Genomic DNA, 20,771 nt, shown 5'->3' on the forward strand with positions numbered 1-20,771 from the left:
AATCTGCATCCATTTCGAGGATATCAGAATCGTAACAATTGCAGCGTGATAAAAAAAAAATTACATAAATAGGGCAGTGCAACAGAAGTGCAACAGAGATGGAGGAGCAGAATGCTTGTGTGTGTGTTTTTCAGCCTTCCCCCAAATTGAGGCCACACTTTTAAGGTCAGCAGAGTGCGAGGAAGTGCAGCGGGTTGCAGAATGTTGCTGGCACTTAGCTTGGCGCACTTGTGAACCTCGTGGACGTCTGTGGCAAGGTCACCGCGGGAAGCATAAATGGGAGTTGATGGCTCCGTTGTTCCGTGTCATCCGCCGTGCTCTCCACCATACTATTCGGGGACGGCACAGCCGAGCGCAGCTGACATCACGCACATATATACACAAAGGAGGCAGGCGGTATTTAAAAAGCGTGGCAAAAATAGAGCTCAACCTGACATTATTAAGACACAAGCTTCAGTTAGCCCACACAATGTGATGAGGGGACATAATTGATGCATTTCCTGTCCGGGAGAGCTTTTCATGCTGGACCACACAAACACACGTCCTCATCTGACTGCATGTCAGTGGAAATTTGTTGTCAGTATTTGTTGGCTATTTTCCCCCATTTTTTTTTAATGGAAAGGGATAATGGAAATTCAAGATGAGAGGCCAGAGTGGTCCTGATGCTCTGCTCACCCTTTTTCCACTCAAGACTTTTTTTCTCCTCCTCTGCGAATGCATTGTTTTACTGCAAATTATAACCATAAAAAAGCCTCTGATCCCCCATTCTGTTAAATTAATAGAATTACGCAAAAAATGTAATGATAGCAATTAAGTCTTGAAAATGCAAATTTTATAGTCAAGGACGATTACCTCATTTATAGCATGTGCTGGAATGATGCCAGACGAAGGTAATTTAGATCCGGGTTGCTCACGGTTACATCATGATGAATATGAGACGAGCGGGGCCTCATCACGCACCTCCAGTCGCCCAACTCTCAATCAAATGGAGAGGTGGGGGCGGAGTTAAGGGGAATGAGCAACATGAGTGCTGTCAGGGACGGCTCTTCCCTCCGCAGCGAAGGAAGACATACATCAGGACTAAATGTGACTGAAGGAGTTGGGGGAACAAATCTGCAGGTGTTCTCCGAAAGCCGTGAGCGCTCGGACCCTTTAAAGGAGAGCAAAGGCCACTTCTGCGCTGGCCATAAGCTTCGAAGGGCCTGCTCTTGACTTGTGTGACTTCACAAATGTTATGCATTCCAACAACTTCTCGATGGAGCGAAAACGTAATGCGTTTTACGACGAACGATGACATTTTCGAGCGAAACACGGCTTTGATGGAAGCCTCTCAGGGCGACACTGTGTCGCCTCCTTCAGCGTGCCCCGTTAACCTCACAATGTTCATTGCCTGAGATTAAGAATTCACATGAAAACTCTACGCCCATGTGACATTTAAAAGCAAGGATTTTTAAAGCGTAACTGCGTTTGGCTGAGTAAAATACTCACGTTAGTTAATTATTCGAGAAAGGCTGCTGTAATGGCATGAATATTTTATGGGGGTCTGCCTGGTGCCATGATCTCTAATAGCTTAACATTTCACTTTAGCACTCCCTCCATGCTAATACACTCTTCTAATCAACAACTGTTTTACATGCTGGTGTATGTTGTCACAGGGTCTAAATGCAGGGCGCTTTTTGTTCCCCACCTCGCTGTCTGTATATCATCACAAAAAAATCACCAGGAAGTAGGACCATTTATTTATCTAAACCTTTCCAGTGAGCTGACATCCTGATGCGGATTGGACATTCCCCACCAATCAGTCATATAATGTTTTCAGATATTATCTGATTTAGCTTGATTTCACCTCCGGGAGGATTTAATAGTGGAAAAAGCGCTGAGATAAAATGAAAGGAAATAGCACAAGTATCCCTCTTGTTTCTTTTAAAACTGGAAGGCCATTTAACTAACATTTCGCTCAGGTCTGGCTATTACACAGTCTATTGACACACATTGCAGCCGAGCTTGGACTCTCTCTCAACCCCATCCATCGGTCACACAGATTGTCCCCTGGTAGGCAGAGGCCTGCAACATTAATGGAAATGGGGCGATGCTGGGAGCATAGAGCCTGGAGAAGCCTGGATGATCCCTCAGGCCATGGCTGCCACGGGATGAAATAGAGAGACTATTACAGCGGAGTTGTAAAGCCCCACACGCTCCACGCACTATCATAATAGAATATTGATTCTATCAGATGCCAGGCCCCGGCCTGTCCCCGCAATGAAGAAAAGAGCACTAAAGGTCATTGTGTAAAAGAACAGAGTGGGGGGAGAGGGAGACAGAAGAGCAGAGAGGCAGGGAGGAACAGAACAGTGGACAGGGAAGAAAGAGGGGGCTGTTGTGATGCTGTATTTCTGTAATAATGGAATGTATCACACTGTTAGGCCGTACAGCAAGACTACTGGAAGAAGTAAAAGGACAAGTAGAAACGATTTCAATACTGTATGAATAAAGTTGAACCAATCTTAACACATTACTGCGGTTCAATTAAACTATCTTTCTTTTTCTCCCTTTTGTTTCGTTCTTTCTTTTTTTGCATTGCCGCATCTGTCTCCACAGCCATAAGTAACAAGGAAGCAATTTCAACCATTAATTGTTGATCAAGGCGGTTGGGAAAAGCGCCAAAGGAAAAGGATGACAAATAAGCGCCCACCACGCGAACAGCAGTACAAATTACACCACAAGCAGGAGACGTTTATGCTTGATTGGAGCAATTTAATGTTTTCTTACAAAAAAAAGCTCGCAAATCCTGGGAGGACAGTTAAGGAAATGACTTTTTAATCATCCAAAGAGCCGCTGTGCCTTGTCTCTCCTGATGGCCCCATATTGAAGACTTAGAGCCATTAGGAGGAGGAGATCATTGGTGGAGGCCTTTCTTAGCAACAGTTGGACTGACGTTACTTAAACAGGCGACTTTTTAAGGTGCGTCTGGTCCAGAGAGAGGACAGCGAGGTAGAAATGGGGATGCAACCGTGAAAACATCTGATGCAGGCTTTTCAATGATGATCATTTTTAATTTCATTTAGATGAATAGATTAAATGAAACGTTCTGCTTATTGCATATACAAACATCAAGAAGAAATTGTGCAAAAAACAAACAAACAAAACAGAGGGAGCATACGTGTGTTATCATTAAAAGTTTTAATCGTGACTCTAAACGCTTTTAAAAGAGGCCCAAGTTATACTTTAGTGAAATAACAGTCTGTCTGCCTCCATCACACTCTGTCACCAAGTCAGGGGAGGCACATTGTTAACAATGCCAGAGTCACATGCACACTACATTAGGAAATTGACTAATCTTTGCTGTGACATTATGGCCTGTACAAACTTCATGATGAATTCTGTTTTTCCAGGCCTCATGGAAAATATATTCATGAAATTTCAATGTCCGATGAAACAAGTCATCTTTTAACCAGAGCTTGACTGTGACATACCATTCCTCATTTCTATTCCGAGCAAGGCTTTATTTTAGTCAAATAAATATTCATTTGTCTTGTTGCATTTCTTCTTCTTCTTCTTTTTTTCCCCCCACTTCACACACAGCCCTGGTAATTGAACAGTAGTTGTCGAGGGCCCCGGCAAATGAAACTGCCATTGTAGCATCAAAAATAATCAATTTGATGAGTCTTGTATATACTCCCATACTCAAAGTAATGTGATATTGATTTGGAGCTCTGATATAGTACTCCTCTTCTGCACCAGAATCATTATTGGCTTTTGACAAATTCCAGCACAATCTTTTATCCCCCGCCTCCCCTCGCGCTCTGCCCGGCCACCTCTTTTTTCTCTCCGAGCACCGAAAGCCCTCAGCAGCCTGACTATGTGTGTGTGTTTATAACACACTTGGACAATAAAAGGCTCTTTCCTTTATTGCTAAACAACAGCAGGAATACAATTTGCCCCGATCAGTCTGCATCAAACCATTTCACACGCAACTCAATTTGCATCTAAAAGACATGCAATTTCATATAGTATGCCTCTCTCCCTCTCTCTTCCTTTTACCTACACACACACACACACACGCATGCACACATGTGTACCTTTAAGTTATTATGTTTCATAGTGTTGTGAGGCATTGTGGATGGTAGCTCTGAAAATCTAATACATTATTTAAATCCAAATCACCCGCCCCTGTCCGGCCATGTTATAGATGACAATAATGCTGCCTCTCTCTCTCTCTCTTTTCCTGTGATGGATGCATGGACGGATGGACAGATGGATGAAATTCAGGTGCCGTGAGACAGATGAATAAAAAGAAGGGAAGAGTGGGATAGATGAATGATGGAAGGAGGTGGAGGGGAAGAGAAGGCGGCCACAGAGGAAAAAGATGGAAAGATGGCAGGCCTCAACAACAGGCCAGTCTGTATTGATTAGTGTGTGTAATAAAGAAAGTGAGACACTTGGCCCCAGAGAGGACATGGTTCACTTGGTGTCTGCTTTAACAAGGAGTGTGTGTGTATGTATGTGTGAGCTACTGTATGTGTGTGTGTGTTTGAGATCTAAAGCCACTAAATATGCCGATGCATGCATTTCACACACAGAACTGCCTATGGGTGCCTAAAGAAATGGATAAATGAGAAGGTACACGTGTGTGCAAGCCTGTGCACCTGCGTGTGTGTCTGTTTGTATGTGTCAGAACATGTTCAGTGCATGGAAGCGTGTGTGCATGCTGCAGGCTGCATGTGCCGTGCAAGAAAACACCTCACACATACAAAAGGGGCCTGCTCATGGAAAAATCAATAAGCTGGTGATAGAAATATGCTAGAATGTTCTGTAGGTGAGAGATTGATCTGAGCTCCACAGAGGGTCCGTTCAAAAACCAAATAATGGTTAGAGGCCGGCGACCTCCAGATCTCCACAGAAAACAATAATTATAACCACACTGCGTATGTCTGGGCTAAGCATAAAGGCCACGGTCAATGAAGGCTAAATGCTAACACTGCAAAGGTGGTGGCTCAGCATTCAGAAAAAGGGAAGCTTTCAACAATAATTAGAGCCACAATATAATTGTCAAGACTGATGTTTTAAAAATCAGATTTCCTCTACATCTTGAGGCACACGTCTCGCCATGCAGGTACTTTGGTTTGATAATGCAGTTCCATTTGTGTTGCACAAAACATCAGATGACAACATCAATGACAATTTTCATATATATTTCATATAAGCTGTTCTTTGGCTCTGCAGTAACTGAACATTCATTCAGATTAGCAGGTGTGCATGTTTTCTACCATCCATGTTAGCACCTTAGCTAACGTCAGACTGAAACCTGCAATATGTCAAATGCATAACGTACACCTCAGCCCACAGATCCATAGGCTGCCTTGGCATTATTGCTGGTGATGTCTGTGTCCAGCTCTGTCCTGGCAGGTGCATTAAGGCAATCTGTCTGTGTGGAAAACAACCAGGACTGACTGAGCAGAGACAGCCAAGCCGAGAGACAGCTAACTGTGTCCAGCCCTCATCATCCGGAATAGCCTAATGAAAATACAGTCTCTCAACTACATTTTGTCATTTTATTCAATTACGCTACAGGAGGAAAAGGTTTCCATGCTGGGCTGGTCTATTATAAGTGTTTGGTTAAAAATATGATATTAAAATGCCCAAGTCAAAAAATACTAGTAGTTCTTCATAATCCCAAGGGAAAATGTACTAACATGAAAATTGGTCTTTTTTTTTCCCAAAGGCTGGACGGGTTAACAGAACATCCTGATATTACTAAACCAGCCTATCATCTCAACACAGCCGCAGTTTGAGTGATGAGTCTCCTACAGGAACCAACAGCTGTATGTGCAAATCATGCATATAAATCAATTACCGGGGCCCTATGTACTTTAAACGCACCCATTAATTAAGCAATGTCAGACACAATGAACCGTGAAGTTCATTACATTTTTAGCATTCAAACCCAGGATTATTTGAAGAGTGCATGAGAGAGGGAGACGGGTTTACCTAATGATTAGCCCCATAGCTCAATGTCAGGCAGATGCCGGTGGAAATTTCAGGAAGGCTGTTGCAAGAGGAGACAGAACGGCAGCGAGCTGTCTCAGCAATCTACAAAACACAAAAAGGCTGATCAAAAAGGAAAGCAGGGAACAACAACAACAACTATGTGATCCGTGCTGGCTGTGCCTGCTTCTGAACTTTCAACTCAGACTCTCACACAACCAACCATACAAGTTCTACCCGGCGGACTGATGGGAGTCAAATTTTCTTAACAACCTCGCTTTGCGTTTTCTCAGTTCCTGAGTGCGCAGTGACGTCTTATGTGTGTCAGTTTCTCCTCAACAGCACACGCATCATTCAGCCACAAACGTAAGCATTCTGTGACTAGTGATGTGTGTGTGTGTGTGTGTGCACAATATATATAGATATATATATTTACATCAGCGCTAAGACAAACAGTGCATTTTTATTTCTCTGCCAAACGTGTCTGAAGAATTGTCCCAATTCTTAAAAGTGAGGTGAAGACACTGGAGGTACAAGATTCTCTATCAGAGAGAGGCGTGTGTGTGCGTGTGTGTGTGTGTGTGTGTGTGTGTGTGTGTGTGAGAGAGAGAGAGAGAGAGAGAGAGAGACCTCCGCCTTGCTTCATGCCAGGCTGCAGTTTGGTTCAAGTTGCTGTGAGATGACAGGAGAGGTTTGGGTGTGGGGGCGCAGAGAGAAGAAGCTGGGCCCAGCTGCCTGGCATTAAGCAATGACCTCTGCATAATGAAAGATGGCGACAACATTTCCCACTCATTACAAGGTTCCACACTGTGACAAGATTTGCATATTCATATATTTTTCCCTCCACCCCCACCCCGTTTTTTCACCACAAATTATTTTTTTTTCCTGTGAGCAGGACATCTGCCTCCCTGACACCGCTCTGGAAGAGGGAAAATAAATAAATATGTGTGCAGAGAGGCACATGATCCATCCAGATGCCACAGAAATATGGCACGATGTTGACATCTCCGCACACCCCAACCGTGTGTGTTTTCCACGGTTTAAGCACCAGGAAATCATGTTAGGGGTCAGTGGAGAAGAATGCAGCTTGGGCAGAACAACCTGACGGAGGTCTGGAATGTATGTCTGCTTTGCATATTATTTTCTACCACAGTGACATAAATGCCACCGTAACACTGGTGTCGCAGGTTATGCATATTTGGGGAGAACTAAAATTCATATCTTAGAGGAGAGGATCCGTCAGTGGGCTCCTGAGCTCTTTCACATAAAGCTGAAGAAAATAAGAAGATGTAATAATGGAGAGAACATTGAGACATATATTTATTTACAGTCCTAAAAATAGCACAAAATTTACCTCATTTTTCTTACATTTTAAAAAAGAATATCACAAAGACAGATGCTGTTTTAGTCTGGTGAACATATAAGGTACACACATTTAAGTAAGTGTACAGCCAGACTTGATGGATATTGTATTATTGGTTTTCTCTGATCAAAGGAGCATCAAAACACCTCCGCTCCGTTCAAGACGTAATTACATTTCAACATCAAACAAGAAGGCGCCATAAATGAACTTGGGTAAATAGCAAATACAGACGTGTTTGCAAAGACAGTAAATGTAAGTTTTTCATCAAAAGAAATGCTTTAAAAATGCCTTAAAAAACCATCTGAAAAAGGTTGAAAAGAAAACAACCACGCACACATACACACACACACACACACAAAGGAGCAAAAGGGGGAATTTTGAATCCCTTTTATTTAGTTGGGTAACTTTAATTCAATTGAATCAGGCTGAGCTGCACCCACCAACCGTGCCCGAAGAGTCGCCGATCTCAACGCGCAGCATAACGATCACCGCAGCACTTCTGAATACAAACTGTTTTATGTGAATACCTCAAGCTGAGGGCTACATAAATATAGAATTAGACAAAGTGTTATTTTTTTCTTTTTATGTTTTATTTTTCTCCTCTTTTCTCACTCTCCAGCAACGTCCCCAGGTTGGCTTGGCTCGAAGCAGATGCAGGCACTTACTTCAAAAAGTTGCAGCTCCCTTATGATAGCTCTGCAAAAAGGTTTTCTTTTAACTTAAATCAGCAAATGTGTGGAGCAGAGACCTAGCGGCGTGTTTCTCTCCCCCAGAAATAATTGCTCCCAGGGATCAATTTGAAATTTAAATTGTGGTGAAATGGTGTTTGTCATTAACAATCAAATATTTGAACCATTGAAATACCTTTGCCCCCCCCCTCTGTAGCTGCACCTTCTGCCCCCCACTTGGAAAATACTGCACAGGGCGTTGTTTTGACGGCGATGAACTGAAAAGCTGCCAATGCTCTCAGAAGACATTACACAAGAGAGAAACAAAAGCCAGTCATCAAGTATTATAGATTTATTTCAAAGTATTAACATATCCAGAGGACCAGGAGGAATGTTCCTGCTTTTTTAGCTGCGTTGATTTTTCTCCTCAGACCAGCATCAGCATCACGCTGCACATACAGAGGAACACAGAGAAAGTTGGGGAAAAGGAGAAGAGAAATACAGCGAGACACAGAGGTGGGAAGGTAGGACAAATGGCGAGAGACAGAAGAGCTTCCTGTCATCTCTGAGAGGCAGCATCTCTGCTTAATGTTCATTAGGGGGCTGATTGAATTGGGGGGTGTAGCGCTGTCACTGTTAATGGAGTGATCTCTAATTGGAGCACATTAGCTCCATAGGTTCTGGCTAGTGTCAAAGGCAGACAGAAGGAAAGGATGAGTCTGACACATCCTGCCAGCGCTGACTCTACTCCAAAATAAACAAAATGTCATTATCTGTCGCCAGTCGACGGCTTCCCCATAAACTTATGCAAAAAATGTTGTGCTTTCATCAGTTTATATCACGGATGGACTGATAAATGTGAAAATAACATCCATTTTTTAAAGTTTTTTCTTCCTTTTATGGGGATCGGAGCTCAGAGGATCAGAAACAGAGCTCCATGTGCACTGGGCCCCGGGGCCACGGCTGTGATGGTTTAAACATGGAGGTGAGGAGCAACTTCAAGGCCAAAGTAAGGTGTGTTCCTGATAATGACGAGCATGAATGGCCGCCATCACCATCCAACAAGAGCCAGAAACTTGATCCGTAATGGCCGCCCATAAAGGAGAATCATCATCAATGAAAATGACAGGTTATTAAGGGCTGATTTTAGGGGTGTGTGTGCGTGGCTCGAGTATGATAGGTTAGCTATCTATAAAACCTTTAAAGCCTGGCCCTGAACGACATCAGTCCCGATTCCCATCTCCACACGCCCTGTGCCAGAGACACATGCTAATAAGCTCACAACCTTTAATTAAGCAATATGTGTAAGTAGGCAGCCATTATGGCCTGATTTGTGAGCCACTTCATTACACTGAGCACTGGCTAGCAGACACATATTCAATACAAATCAAGCTGGCCTGAATATTATCCTGCTTAATGTGAGGCCAATATTGATATTTTATCACTCGCGTTCTGATTAGTGACTTTTAGAATCTTCATTTTTCACCGTGTTGAGGCAGTGCCGAACACCTAACGACCTGCATCCATTAGAAGTGTTGCTGAACATTGTTTATTGGGTTACAAATCAGCTCATCAGTTCACATGCACGACTGATGTTTACCTGCAGAGGGATGCAAGAACAACATCATCTACTGAATTCTTTATTCTGACGAGTCGACCGCATATGTTACCTTTTTTTTTTTACATTCTTTTCATGTAAAGGTGTGGTACCTGATGAAATACCACATGCATCTTTCACTACTGAAAACAGTCTGTTGAAAGTAGTAGTGAGAATAGAGAATCTGTTTTCTGTTCTGTTTTTTAATTATTCAGGAGAAGTACCAACTCCTGCAGAGACTTCAAGTCAAACAGACCGTTGATCAGATGACTTACTAATTAGTTTAGGGCCCAACTATCTCCTCTTGTGCTTTGCTATCATTGGTTGAGGTCTTGCAGTACAATACTGGAGCCACACCCGCTTCCTCCTACTGGCTCGACTCGGTGGGACCCTGAGGGAACCAAACATCAGATGAAACTGTGTAAATTCTGCTAAACAAACAGAAGGCGGGAAAGGTGTGGAGATAAGAGTGTCACATGTGTGCGATGTGAGATAAAGAGTGCTACCGAATGTGTACTTATGTAATGTGCTCTCAAATACAGCATTTATGAAAAAGCATCACTCACGCCCGAATAATTTCTTCCGTTTCCGTAGCTGCTGTGGAGCACTCACGCCTTCCTTGTCCTCTCTCTGATTGGCCGAGCCCTGACCCTGGCAGGCCACCGTCCTGGCTGCACCGTCCACGACTTCCACGTCACCGATCACCTTCATAAAAAAAACCCCAAAAGAAAAGACAAGAGTCAGCAAGGAAACTTAACAATAAATGAGCAGTACAACAACATTAAACCCGACTGTTTCAGGATGCCGAATGTATCAAGCATCTCAAAGTACAGGTTGAACTTGGATGACAGTGACTGAGATTGGCAGGAGAGCTGCTATTTTCCTCGAGGCCTGCGAGTAGAGTTGTCATGAGTAGTCTCTGCCTCTGTCCCGGTGCTTAGAGTCAACTTGGAGGAGAAGCAGAAATGGAGACTTTATATGACGCACTACCTCTGGTCCCAGAGGGGAAACGGCTCTCACAACTCTGAGTTGGCCTACTTATGTACACTGATATGAAATACAACTTAAATCTCACTGGTGTGAGCCATAATAAAATGATACATTGTCAATTTCTGGAAAAAAAGAGACATTTTTTTCCAAGGAAATTCAATGAAATTGTGAAACATAAATAATAAACGGAAATTTAAGTGATGACTTCAGTCAAAATTACCTCTGCATTCTTTCCGCACATCCATATTTCATCGCAGCAGCATGGCGCAGTCATGTCAAAAAGGTAGGCAGGCACTTTTCCGAAGTTGCAAATTACACAGATAGAGCAGCAATTGAGCAAACTTGAAAAATGTGCCACAGAGTGCTTCTTTATCTAAAACTAGTATAAACTTGCCAGATAATTACATGCGGCGTACTTTGGAGAAGTCCTCCTGCTAAGCAGATATGGCTGCCAGGGAGGCATTAATCTCCTCATGCAACATACAGTACGTAGCCAAGGACATTCCCCCCTCTCTCTGTGTGTGTCTCTCTCTGTCTCTGTGGCTCCACACACACAGAAAAGACAGCACACACGCAGCATACAGAGCACACTCACTTCCTGTATAAATCATATTCATATTTCTGAGGGCTGCCGATGACCTCACGGCAAATGAAGCGTGGGTCCTCAGCTCCGCAGCGGCAATCAAACGTGCGGCAGAGTAATTACAAAAGAGGGGTAGGAGGGAGAATTGATGCGGTTTGTCAATTAATGTTGCTGCAAGGTGTTTTTTTTCTAAAGGTTAACTTCTTCATATTCTCTGCATGCTAAATTAGGTCAATATTGGTCCGGCGAAGAGTCGCCATCACGCCCAGACGGCGGATGGCGGGCTGAGTCATGGAAAGACGAGACAAGACGGTTCTTGTTAATGATTTAATGGCATATCAAGATGATGAGGTGTCCCCCGTCAAAGTGCAATCCTCTGGGCTCTTTACAGCTTGGCATTGCTTCTCGATTCGTCATCATCATCATCATCTATTAACGCTCATCATACTCACCAAATTATACAAACCATGCATAACAACACAGTCACAAGATAATTAAATGCAGTACAGTTAAAACCTTAAAAAGTGAATAAAAAGCTTACCTTTCTTTCTACAATTGGTTAAGAACAGACCCCCACCCACCCAAAAAACAGAGAGGAAACAAAAAGCACCGCTGAAATTGCAAAGAAAAGTGTTTTTATTTATACCAGTTGCTGGAGATGCTCATCATCAGCGTTTTTTCCAAGCCATAAATAATTTGCGCAGAGAGGTAATATTCAAGCTGGCAGAGCCTTAGTTGTGCATCTTTAATGGAAGTTTTACAGAAGCAGAGCCAGTTCGTGCATATGCTGCTGCCTCCCATATGGAGGAGAGGAGACAAAAGGAGCACAGTTGGCTTGTCCTATCTTTTTATAAGTCCGTCGACACTTAAATGCTAGCCCCGGAGAAAAGAACGACACAGGGGGACATAAACCCACTGTGGTTTTAGGAGGGAAGATAATGACTTCGCCTGCATTAATTTCTTCATCAGCCATCTTGTTTCTTCAGACAGAGTGGTTATGAGGCCTTCTCTGAAGGTCCTAGGTTATAGAGATGCATTTCCCTGCATAATTTTGGCCCCAACAGTTGTTGTCAGCAGTGCGTTTTGTGAGTCGGCAGCTGGGGAACATCTGTTTATAGGTAATGAGTGTTTGAAAAGCAACACCTCACTTTACCTTTAATGTCTTTTATTGGAGCACACTGATGGGAAACGCAGCTTTAACTTTTTTTGTATTGTTGTGATTCAGCTGGAAGATTCCTTCAACATGGTCAATATTACAGACACCTGCCTTGGGCAACACGCGGAATGAGAGCATATGATGGATCATTAATATTAACTTTCTTTAAACAGAATTCAACATGCGAGTCAATAAAGGCTTCATTATCGTTATATTTTTTTACTACACACCCACGACTCAGAACTTACTCCTTCTACTTCGTTCCTACTTCTTGCCAATGATGCAACACAGACAGAAAAAAAACAGACACGCATCTTAGGTGGCTGAATACTGTGTGAATAAACAACAGAAATATTTAGTTTCTCATGACTCTCACTCTCCTGCAGATCAAACAGGACACACCTCGCTGTTCTCTTCCTTCCAAACAGTGTCTAACAGTGTCTATAGCTCAGGGCACTTCTCCCAAGACTTGCTTTTTAAGGTGTTCGTTTAGACAAATTTCGAGTGTAAATTTGAGGCTATTATGCAAAGCTGCTGGCCCCTGGAGCTGTGGTCATGTTAGTCTAAGGGAGGAGCAAGTCCTCCAGGGCATTGGTGTCCAGAACACTGCCTGCGAAAACAGAGCACTTTAAAGGAAATGAGCCATCCGTCAATATTTCCTCAGTAAATGGAAACAGACTTCTTAAGTAGCTGGATTAGTCTTTTAACTAACTGGGACAGAGGACACAGTCACGTCATTACACAGTCAAATACTGTTTTTTTGCAACTGTCGTCCTCCTCTTTGCTATTAACCTCATCTGCGCTCATCAAGATTTCAGACAACGAAACGATAACGACATGTTGATATGCCACAAGAAAGCCTCTGTGCCAAATATTCCTCAACGTATTTGGCCTAAAGTAAAACATATTAGTTTTTATTGCTCAAACAGGATGCATGCCACATAATACTTTGTCTAGTAACATAGGAGTGTAACCACATTACCATGAAACGCGTTATTATTCGGATAAGTGAATAAAGTAATAAGTCTGCATGGGAAAACCCGTAAAATTGCTTTAAAATGTCATAAATCTCAGAACAGAGGGGGACTCCTCTGCGTTACTGTGGTCACCTCAGCTCATAACACAGCCTTTATTTTTCTGTTTCATTCTATATATATATATTTTTTTTATCTATTTAATTTTTGAAGAAGTGCCTGCACGGCTGTTACTTCTCTCTGAGGAGCTGTCACCTCACATCTGAAGGCCAGTTTGTACACAGCACCGTGTCGCAGTGTGGATGTCGCTTCCAGAATTATATAAAGCACTAATAAAATCAGCTCAAGTGTTCTTCCGAGTGCTGGGGACGCCCTTTGGTGATTCCTGGATCTTGCTCTATACATAAAACCAGCCTATATATTCAGGGGAGGATTAGTTTTGAATATGTAAAGTGGGGGCTCATGCTGCGAGGCAAAGGCGAACGGCACAGGGCTCCTTTCGGTGTTATCGTGCCCAGCTACCGGCGGGTGAAAGAGGACGCCATCGGCATCTCTTGCTACTGGAGGTCCCTGCCTGTTAAGTTGCAAGGAACAGACAGCAACACCCAAGGGACACAGTGTGTGTGTGTGTGTGTGTGCGTGTGTGTGTGAGAAAAGAGAGCAACAGACAGATAATGTGTGTGAATGTGTTTCCCAAGGACAGTAACACCTATCTTTCACTTAAGGTGGCCTCTATGAAACTCCCTTCACAGTTTAAAGAATGGAGAGTTGGCACAGCAGAAATGATTTTGCACAGCGGACATGCCAGGAATTCATTACTCGCAGTGAGCTACGGGTTTTGTGAGTCGGGGTTATGAGTGTTGTAAATTTGCGTCTGTGTGTCTATGTAAAAGGTGAGTGCTGTAGATTTCTGTCTGTAACATAACATTTTTATTTTCACAGTAAGTGAAGGTCTGTTTGTCTGTGTCAGTGTGTATAAACCCCCCCCGCCCGCCCCAGATGTCTCATCTGCTATGCACAGGTCTAGAGGCTACACACACACACACACACACACACTCTCACAAACACACACACACACAGGGTGACACCAGTAATAAATATACCACGCTGTGTGTTTACTCACACAAGCTCGCCATCACTCAAATTATGACGGAGAACCATTAGAACGTAAAAAGAGCCTCAGAGCTAATTGTTAGCGTATATATACCCCCCCCAACACATTCAAACTTCAAAATATTAATTTTGTTGGGATGATCCAGGTTGCTCTTGGGCGACTGACAGAATGATTGAGGAAAGGAATGGCTTCTCGCTCGCTCGTGCAGCAGTTGTCACAAAGCACTACTTTTAATTAGGCAACAATCTGTGGACCAGTCTGTTTCTGGCCTGCCTGTCTTGCAGGGACCTGGAGGATGAGGAGCTAAATATAAGTTGTAATAATTAAAATGCACAGCAAAGTTAGGCAGCATTGTATGCTTCATTTTCCCTCTCCTGTTTCGAATTAAATTTCATCATAACAAGTCATAACACAGCATAAAACAGGATGGGGTGCAGGAGTTTTCATACAGATTGTAAATGGCTGTTACAGGCAGAGGAGGCCAAGAAAAAGGTGAGTTTTGTTACTGTCAGTAAGTAGCAGCTACATTCACACGATGAACTAAGTCCTGATTTGTTTCTCAGGGCAAATCCTGTCATTTCCTGTTTGAAAAGAAGGCATTTTTACCTGAGGAAAAAATAAAAATCTGTCACAGTTATTCCTTTCAGACCACAGAGCTGTACTGTTGTCTTTTGGTAAAGGAAGCAGGATAATGAAGCAGTTGGTGCTTAGTCTGTTTCTGTCCTCTCCCCTTCTTACTCTCTTCAGAGAGGGAGGAGAGAGCGAGGGAGTGTTTTCTCATCCTCCCGCCCATTTCTCCACCCTTTTCTTCTCCTTCCTTTTCTCCTCTTCACTTCATTTCTCTACCATGGCGGAGGTATGTGCTCCTTTAGATAATTAACTGCTGCTAATATCAGCCTGCATATTGTTAACATTTTCAGCAGTAAAGCAGTAAAAGTGACCTTGTATTTATTGCAAATTAAAGCAGACCTGTAGAATGAAGCAGCTCATGTGAAAACGCTGTACAGGATATGCTAATATCCCACCTCAATGATAGCCCCATCCGGCTGTCGGAGGAAGTGCCTGTATCTTTGCCTCAGCCCACTCAGGTATAGGGTGTAGATTGCCACGTGGGTGCTGGTCTCTCCCTCCGGTACGGGTGCATCCTCCCTCTGGGGCTCACTCGGGGCTGCAGAGCCCGCCAAGGGGTCCTCCACTGTCCAGATGTAGTCATAGACTGCCACCTAATCGAGAACAGGCATGAAAAGACATAATACTGTGCTTTGAGCAAAGAGTGTGTTCAAAAGCTTGTGAGACACTCTGATATTCAGTTATGCCGATGGAAAATTAAGCACGTCCACACATGAAAATAATAAGAATGATATGAAAATAAGGTACCATCCACTGTTATGTCAGCTTTTGCATGATAAATAATAAAATGAACATTTTTAAACACAACTGCTGGTGTTGGTGAAGGGACATTCGAGTTGACAGGTCTGTTGAGTGTGACAATATACTGTCACACACACCCCTCAAATGACACAAAAGTCAGTGCCAGTAACTTTCTGTACAACATGTCAACACATTATGATCAGTTCAACTGCTGAGATGTTCACCCTAATTACATACAACCACAGCCACCGGATGAGCCCCTCTGGAGTCCAGTGGGGCCTGATCTGTGGCAGGTCACGTTTGTGATCATGCATACATATGTGTAATCCTGGTGGCGGGCTTGTTTATGACTCTTTGTGTGTGTGTTTGGGGGTTACACACCTGTAATGCGCTGCCCTTCTGTGTTAGGGTGAGACACGTGGAGCAAGCGGAGCGTGTAACATGTTATATAGGTCATGTAACTCGCGGTCATCCATGTGTGAAGATCATGGAAGCTCACTGCCATTCTGATAGTGTCTGCTGGTGAGGACCTGAATGTCTGATGATCATGGGGATTACGGTACTTCATACTAAACACATCATATCAAATGTAAGACAGCCAGGAGGACTTTCTTTATGCTCATTTATTTAAAATTGTCTCACATCCTGGTTCTTCTTAATCAGCTTCTTAATCAGCCAGTCTTGTTGTTGTTGCCAAACTAGAAATGTTCAGTTAATCAATCACAAAAACCTAATCTAATCTTAATGCTTTTGGATTAAGTCATAATCAAACACTGAAAATATTGCACTTAACAGCCCAAAAAATGAACATGACCACAAACAAATTCCACAAATATTTTTTTTCTTTTATGAAAGTTTTTTGTTGTTGTTTTTTTTTTTTAAACCAAAGGCCTCATGGAGGACTTTGCTCTTTGAACACATGTGGAATCACCACAAAAACTCATATCCCATTTTCAGTGTAAATAAACAAAGGGATCAAAAACTGAATTATCATCGTTAAATGAATGAAAAAGTAGTAATGTTCATAATTTCAAATTGCAATAATGCAGACTTTCACACCACAGTGAGACCAGTGAAAACTCTCTCTCTCTCTCTCACACACACACACACACACACACATACACAAAGAGGAGGAAGTTTTTCAAGTAGTTTGTGAAACTCAAGGTGACCCCCTAATTGGCTGCGTAATTATGATTCGTCTAAAAATACAGAAAAAGGAAAAAAGGCAAACTCATTCAGCGGGCCAGGAGTGGCAGGGTCAAGCTGAAGGAGAGGTTTAATTTGATGGTGTATCGATGTCACCCCACACTTATAAACGGTTAGCCAAACACAACTCTAGGCACTTTGCTGAGAAAACAGTGGGAGCCATTACCCCTCTTGTAATGAGAGACACTGCATAAACTGCAAAGCAGACAGCCCCATGAGCAGAAAGGACCTCATTGTCAAAATGTCAAAGAGTCACAAGTGCAGAAAGAAAGAAGACTAGCTGAGAACATTTAAGGAAAGTGTGTGTTCGCGAGCGTAAGGGGCGGTTGGGACGCGGGGATGCATCTCTTCAGTGCTAATTAAGACGCTCATTAGTGAAATCGCCTCAGCTGCGCCTTGCCTCCAGCTTGGCCTCGGCCCACACTGGGGGAAACTGATTACCTGAATTCCTTAAGTAATCAGCACCTCTGCTAGGCAGCAATCAGTCTGTTTGGATAGTGTGTGTATGTTGATTTGCTGCTTTTTTTTCCTTTTTGAGGAAACACAAGTGGGATTCTGCAGAAAATCCCACATCTCTTTCTGTGTCTCGGCTTCCTCGTGATACAGTAAGAAATCACAAACATTTCAAGTCACGAACGCTGGGAAAAAACTGAGTAAGAAAACATCCTTTCCTGCTGGTCACAGGAAGTGTGCCTGTGACCCGGTTGAGGCCCCGGTCCAGGATTTTGTAAGCCAGGCTGTACAGTGGTGATAGAACGAGCCTCTGTACTCTAAGTCACTTTGGTTAAACACACCTGCTTAAATTTCCCTGTGTGCCGTGCATGTGTATGTATTTTGGCTTGCATGAAAATAGATTTTTTTGATGTTAGCCATGCCACCATCCTACGCTAATTAGCACGTGAAATCCACTTGACAAGACCAGACAAAAGCTTGAAAAGGTGTTTGTGTGTTCGGTTTGGGTGATGCCATTTCATGCAATGCACCATGGCTCTCAGGATGTATCACCGCTGAGACACAAAAAGGAACGAGCATTAGAGGGCCTGTCTGCTCTGCACTGCTCTGTTCTGCTCTGTTGTGATGCGTTACGGTGCTAGCCTGGCTCCTAGCCCTAGCTTGAGTGCTCTCTCCACTCCACCATTGTTCCATTTGATAGCACTAAGTGACTGATTTAGGTTCAATGCCTGCATGGAGCAGACAGGCCAGCTGTGGGTTAAGCAGATAGCATTCAAGTGAGCTAACCCAATTGAAACCCAATCAAGGCAGGATTTATTGTTGGGGTCTGTATTTAGAAATCTGATAGAGTCTGCATCAGTCCCTTGACTTGCATCAGGAGAGACGGGCCTTATTTCTGTTAGCAGGGGACTATAAACGGCAAACCATGTTTTCCAGCAGGGACATAAATTTCAGGATTTGTAGACATTACCGCAAATGCACACAGAGAATGGGAGGGAGGGACAGGGGCACAGGAAGTGGGGATGGCACAGCTGCAGACATGGCTCCATGGTTCACAAATATAGTCTGTCTGTCTTTCTGGGAGAAGATGCGATTTCACACCTACCGAATCACACCATAGCACGTATGAATGCAGAATAAAAGCAGTCAGTACTTAAATACAGGCGCCTGTGCAGAGCTTTTCTTTTTAAAAATCCACTGTGACTTGTAATAAAATTTGACTGACCTGTCAATCATTTTATTCAAGCGCGTGCAAATATAAAGTCTGTCAGGAGATGGATTTGGAATTCCTTTGGTGTTTTATTAGTTGAGTCCAAAAAAATAGACATCACTGCCTCAGAGATAAAAGGGTAAATGCACCACATTCTAAAAGGGATATTCTTTTGTGTTATATTTAAAAAGTGACCCACATTCACTCCTAAATTAGGATTTGAACCTTCAACTAAGTGCTATAAGGAGGGCAGTTTCTGGGAATTAAATAGTGATTTTCCACTGGGTGACAGACTGGTCTTGTAATAGCTGTGTGTGGGATAGGTGCAGTGTTTTTTATATATTTGTCTCACACGTCCTTGACTGTCACAAATATCAGTGTGTGACATTTTCCTCCATTTTGTGACATGCTGGATATAAACACAGTGTCTGCAGTTGAACCATTATTATAAAAAGGACATTTTCACTGTGACCCTGTCCAGCACGTCCCTGCTGACAGCCAAAACAGTTCCCAAACTGGACCCCACAACCTCAAAGAAAACACAGTGTCAAAATGGGACCCAATATCAGGCCCAGAGAGCACTTTAGAAGTCAGTGTGTGAACTAGTTTTCCATATGTATCAAACATGAAGCTTTCATAAGGAAAAGTTAACACAAAGTTAGTTAGTCTGTGATCCATGAGTACATTTGTGTGTGTGCTGAAGGGAGGAGAGCAGGAAACGTCTCAATGGGCAGGCAGACTGAGCTGGGCTGGCGACTGTCCAGGACAGGAGCCTAAGGCATGGGCACGAACAGGCCTGTCAGTCCCCCCGATCCCTTAATGATTGATCCAAACTAGATAGCCATCATTACCAGTCGTGCTCTCTCTCTTCCCCAGGTCTCCTTTCTTCTGTCTAATTTTACCTTCCATTTGCATGTTCCCATGGACTAATTAAATCCTTCCCGTCTCTCTCTCTCTCTCTCTCTGTCTTACCTTCTCTCTCTGTGTCCATTGGTATGAAAAATAATGCAGCACATTTTTGGCACATTATTATGTATGAAATGTGAGGGCATAATGTATTCCAGTTGGTTGAAGTTCTCTAGACCCTGCCTGTAATGAGTAGACTAGTGAATGCTATACCTCCATTTTCTCCCCTCTCAGCCTCCCGCTCTGTCTCCCCTCCTGAAGACAAAAGCTGCTGACCTTCCCTCTGTCTACCACCCACGCACCTTCTCCAGCCATTTCCCACCCTTCAAACATCGGAGGACTGGGGTTTTCTCCTGATCATTTTGGTATGTAGTTCTGTCCCACTTGGCTTTAATTTACAGTGGGAAAATAATTAGAATCTCACTTTTGTGAAGAGTGGAGTGAAAATGTAAACAATGCTTCCCTGCGGGCGGGTGCTTCATCACTTTGACAGGTGCATTTGAATTTGCCTGGGTGGCGGACAGGCTTGGTTATTTATGTGTCAGTCGCACATGGAAGCCCCGGCTGTGGCTGGGACTACGACTGGGTCTGAGACTAGGGGAGAGATTGGAGCTCTGAGGAGTGGGGGTATAGGAGGTTCCGATTTGGGAGAAGACTGAGGATGGTTGGACCTGGTGCTTGGCACGTGGGCTCTGGCTGGTTGTGGCTCTTAGGAAGGGCAACGTCCAGATTGGGAAAGGAACCGGGTATGGAGCTTGTGCTGGAGCTTATAGACAGAATTAGAGCTGTAGTGAGGAGAAGACTGAAGATGGGGAAGAGTAGTTTGTACTGCTAATACCCAGAGGAGGCCAGATTTAGAGAAAGGGGTTGAACTATGGCTGGGTCTGGGCATGGGACTGTGGATGTGGATGTGGATGCGGTTTGAGTAGGTTTGGAAATGAACCGAGGAAAAGTTATGTATGTACTTGGCTGCTTCCAGCATGTAAGACTGGATTTTAAGTATTTTCAGCATCCAGAGCCTGAAATGTTTTATAAGGTGCCAAGTCACCTGGTTATTAGCCAATTTTCTGGAATTAAATTTTGATGTTGCACCAAAAATGAACTAAATCTGAGTCACAGAAGTGCTGGCCTAGTCCACCGGGAAACATTTGAAACTATGTGCAGTATGAGAGCGTTCTGAGCAGTTCGATTTGTT

At 43.4% G+C, this 20,771-nt stretch overlaps 1 protein-coding gene across 2 annotated transcripts in view; it reads right to left on the minus strand.

The window, feature by feature from the left end:
* Positions 1 to 9,677: 9,677 nt before the first annotated feature.
* ofcc1 (orofacial cleft 1 candidate 1) overlaps positions 9,678 to 20,771 on the minus strand; it is a 73,776-nt gene continuing 62,682 nt past the window's right edge. For both annotated transcript variants that reach the window (XM_046371487.1, XM_046371486.1), the window contains 3 exons: positions 15,456 to 15,653; positions 10,180 to 10,318; positions 9,678 to 10,004 (listed from right to left, as the gene is read on the minus strand). In XM_046371487.1, the coding sequence (XP_046227443.1) occupies positions 9,931 to 10,004; positions 10,180 to 10,318; positions 15,456 to 15,653 (411 nt within the window). In that variant the 3' untranslated portion in view covers positions 9,678 to 9,930. The remainder of the gene's footprint in view (positions 10,005 to 10,179; positions 10,319 to 15,455; positions 15,654 to 20,771) is intronic.

The sequence above is a fragment of the Scatophagus argus genome, chromosome 18 (genome assembly GCF_020382885.2).
Source record: "Scatophagus argus isolate fScaArg1 chromosome 18, fScaArg1.pri, whole genome shotgun sequence".
Lineage (NCBI taxonomy): Eukaryota > Metazoa > Chordata > Actinopteri > Scatophagidae > Scatophagus > Scatophagus argus.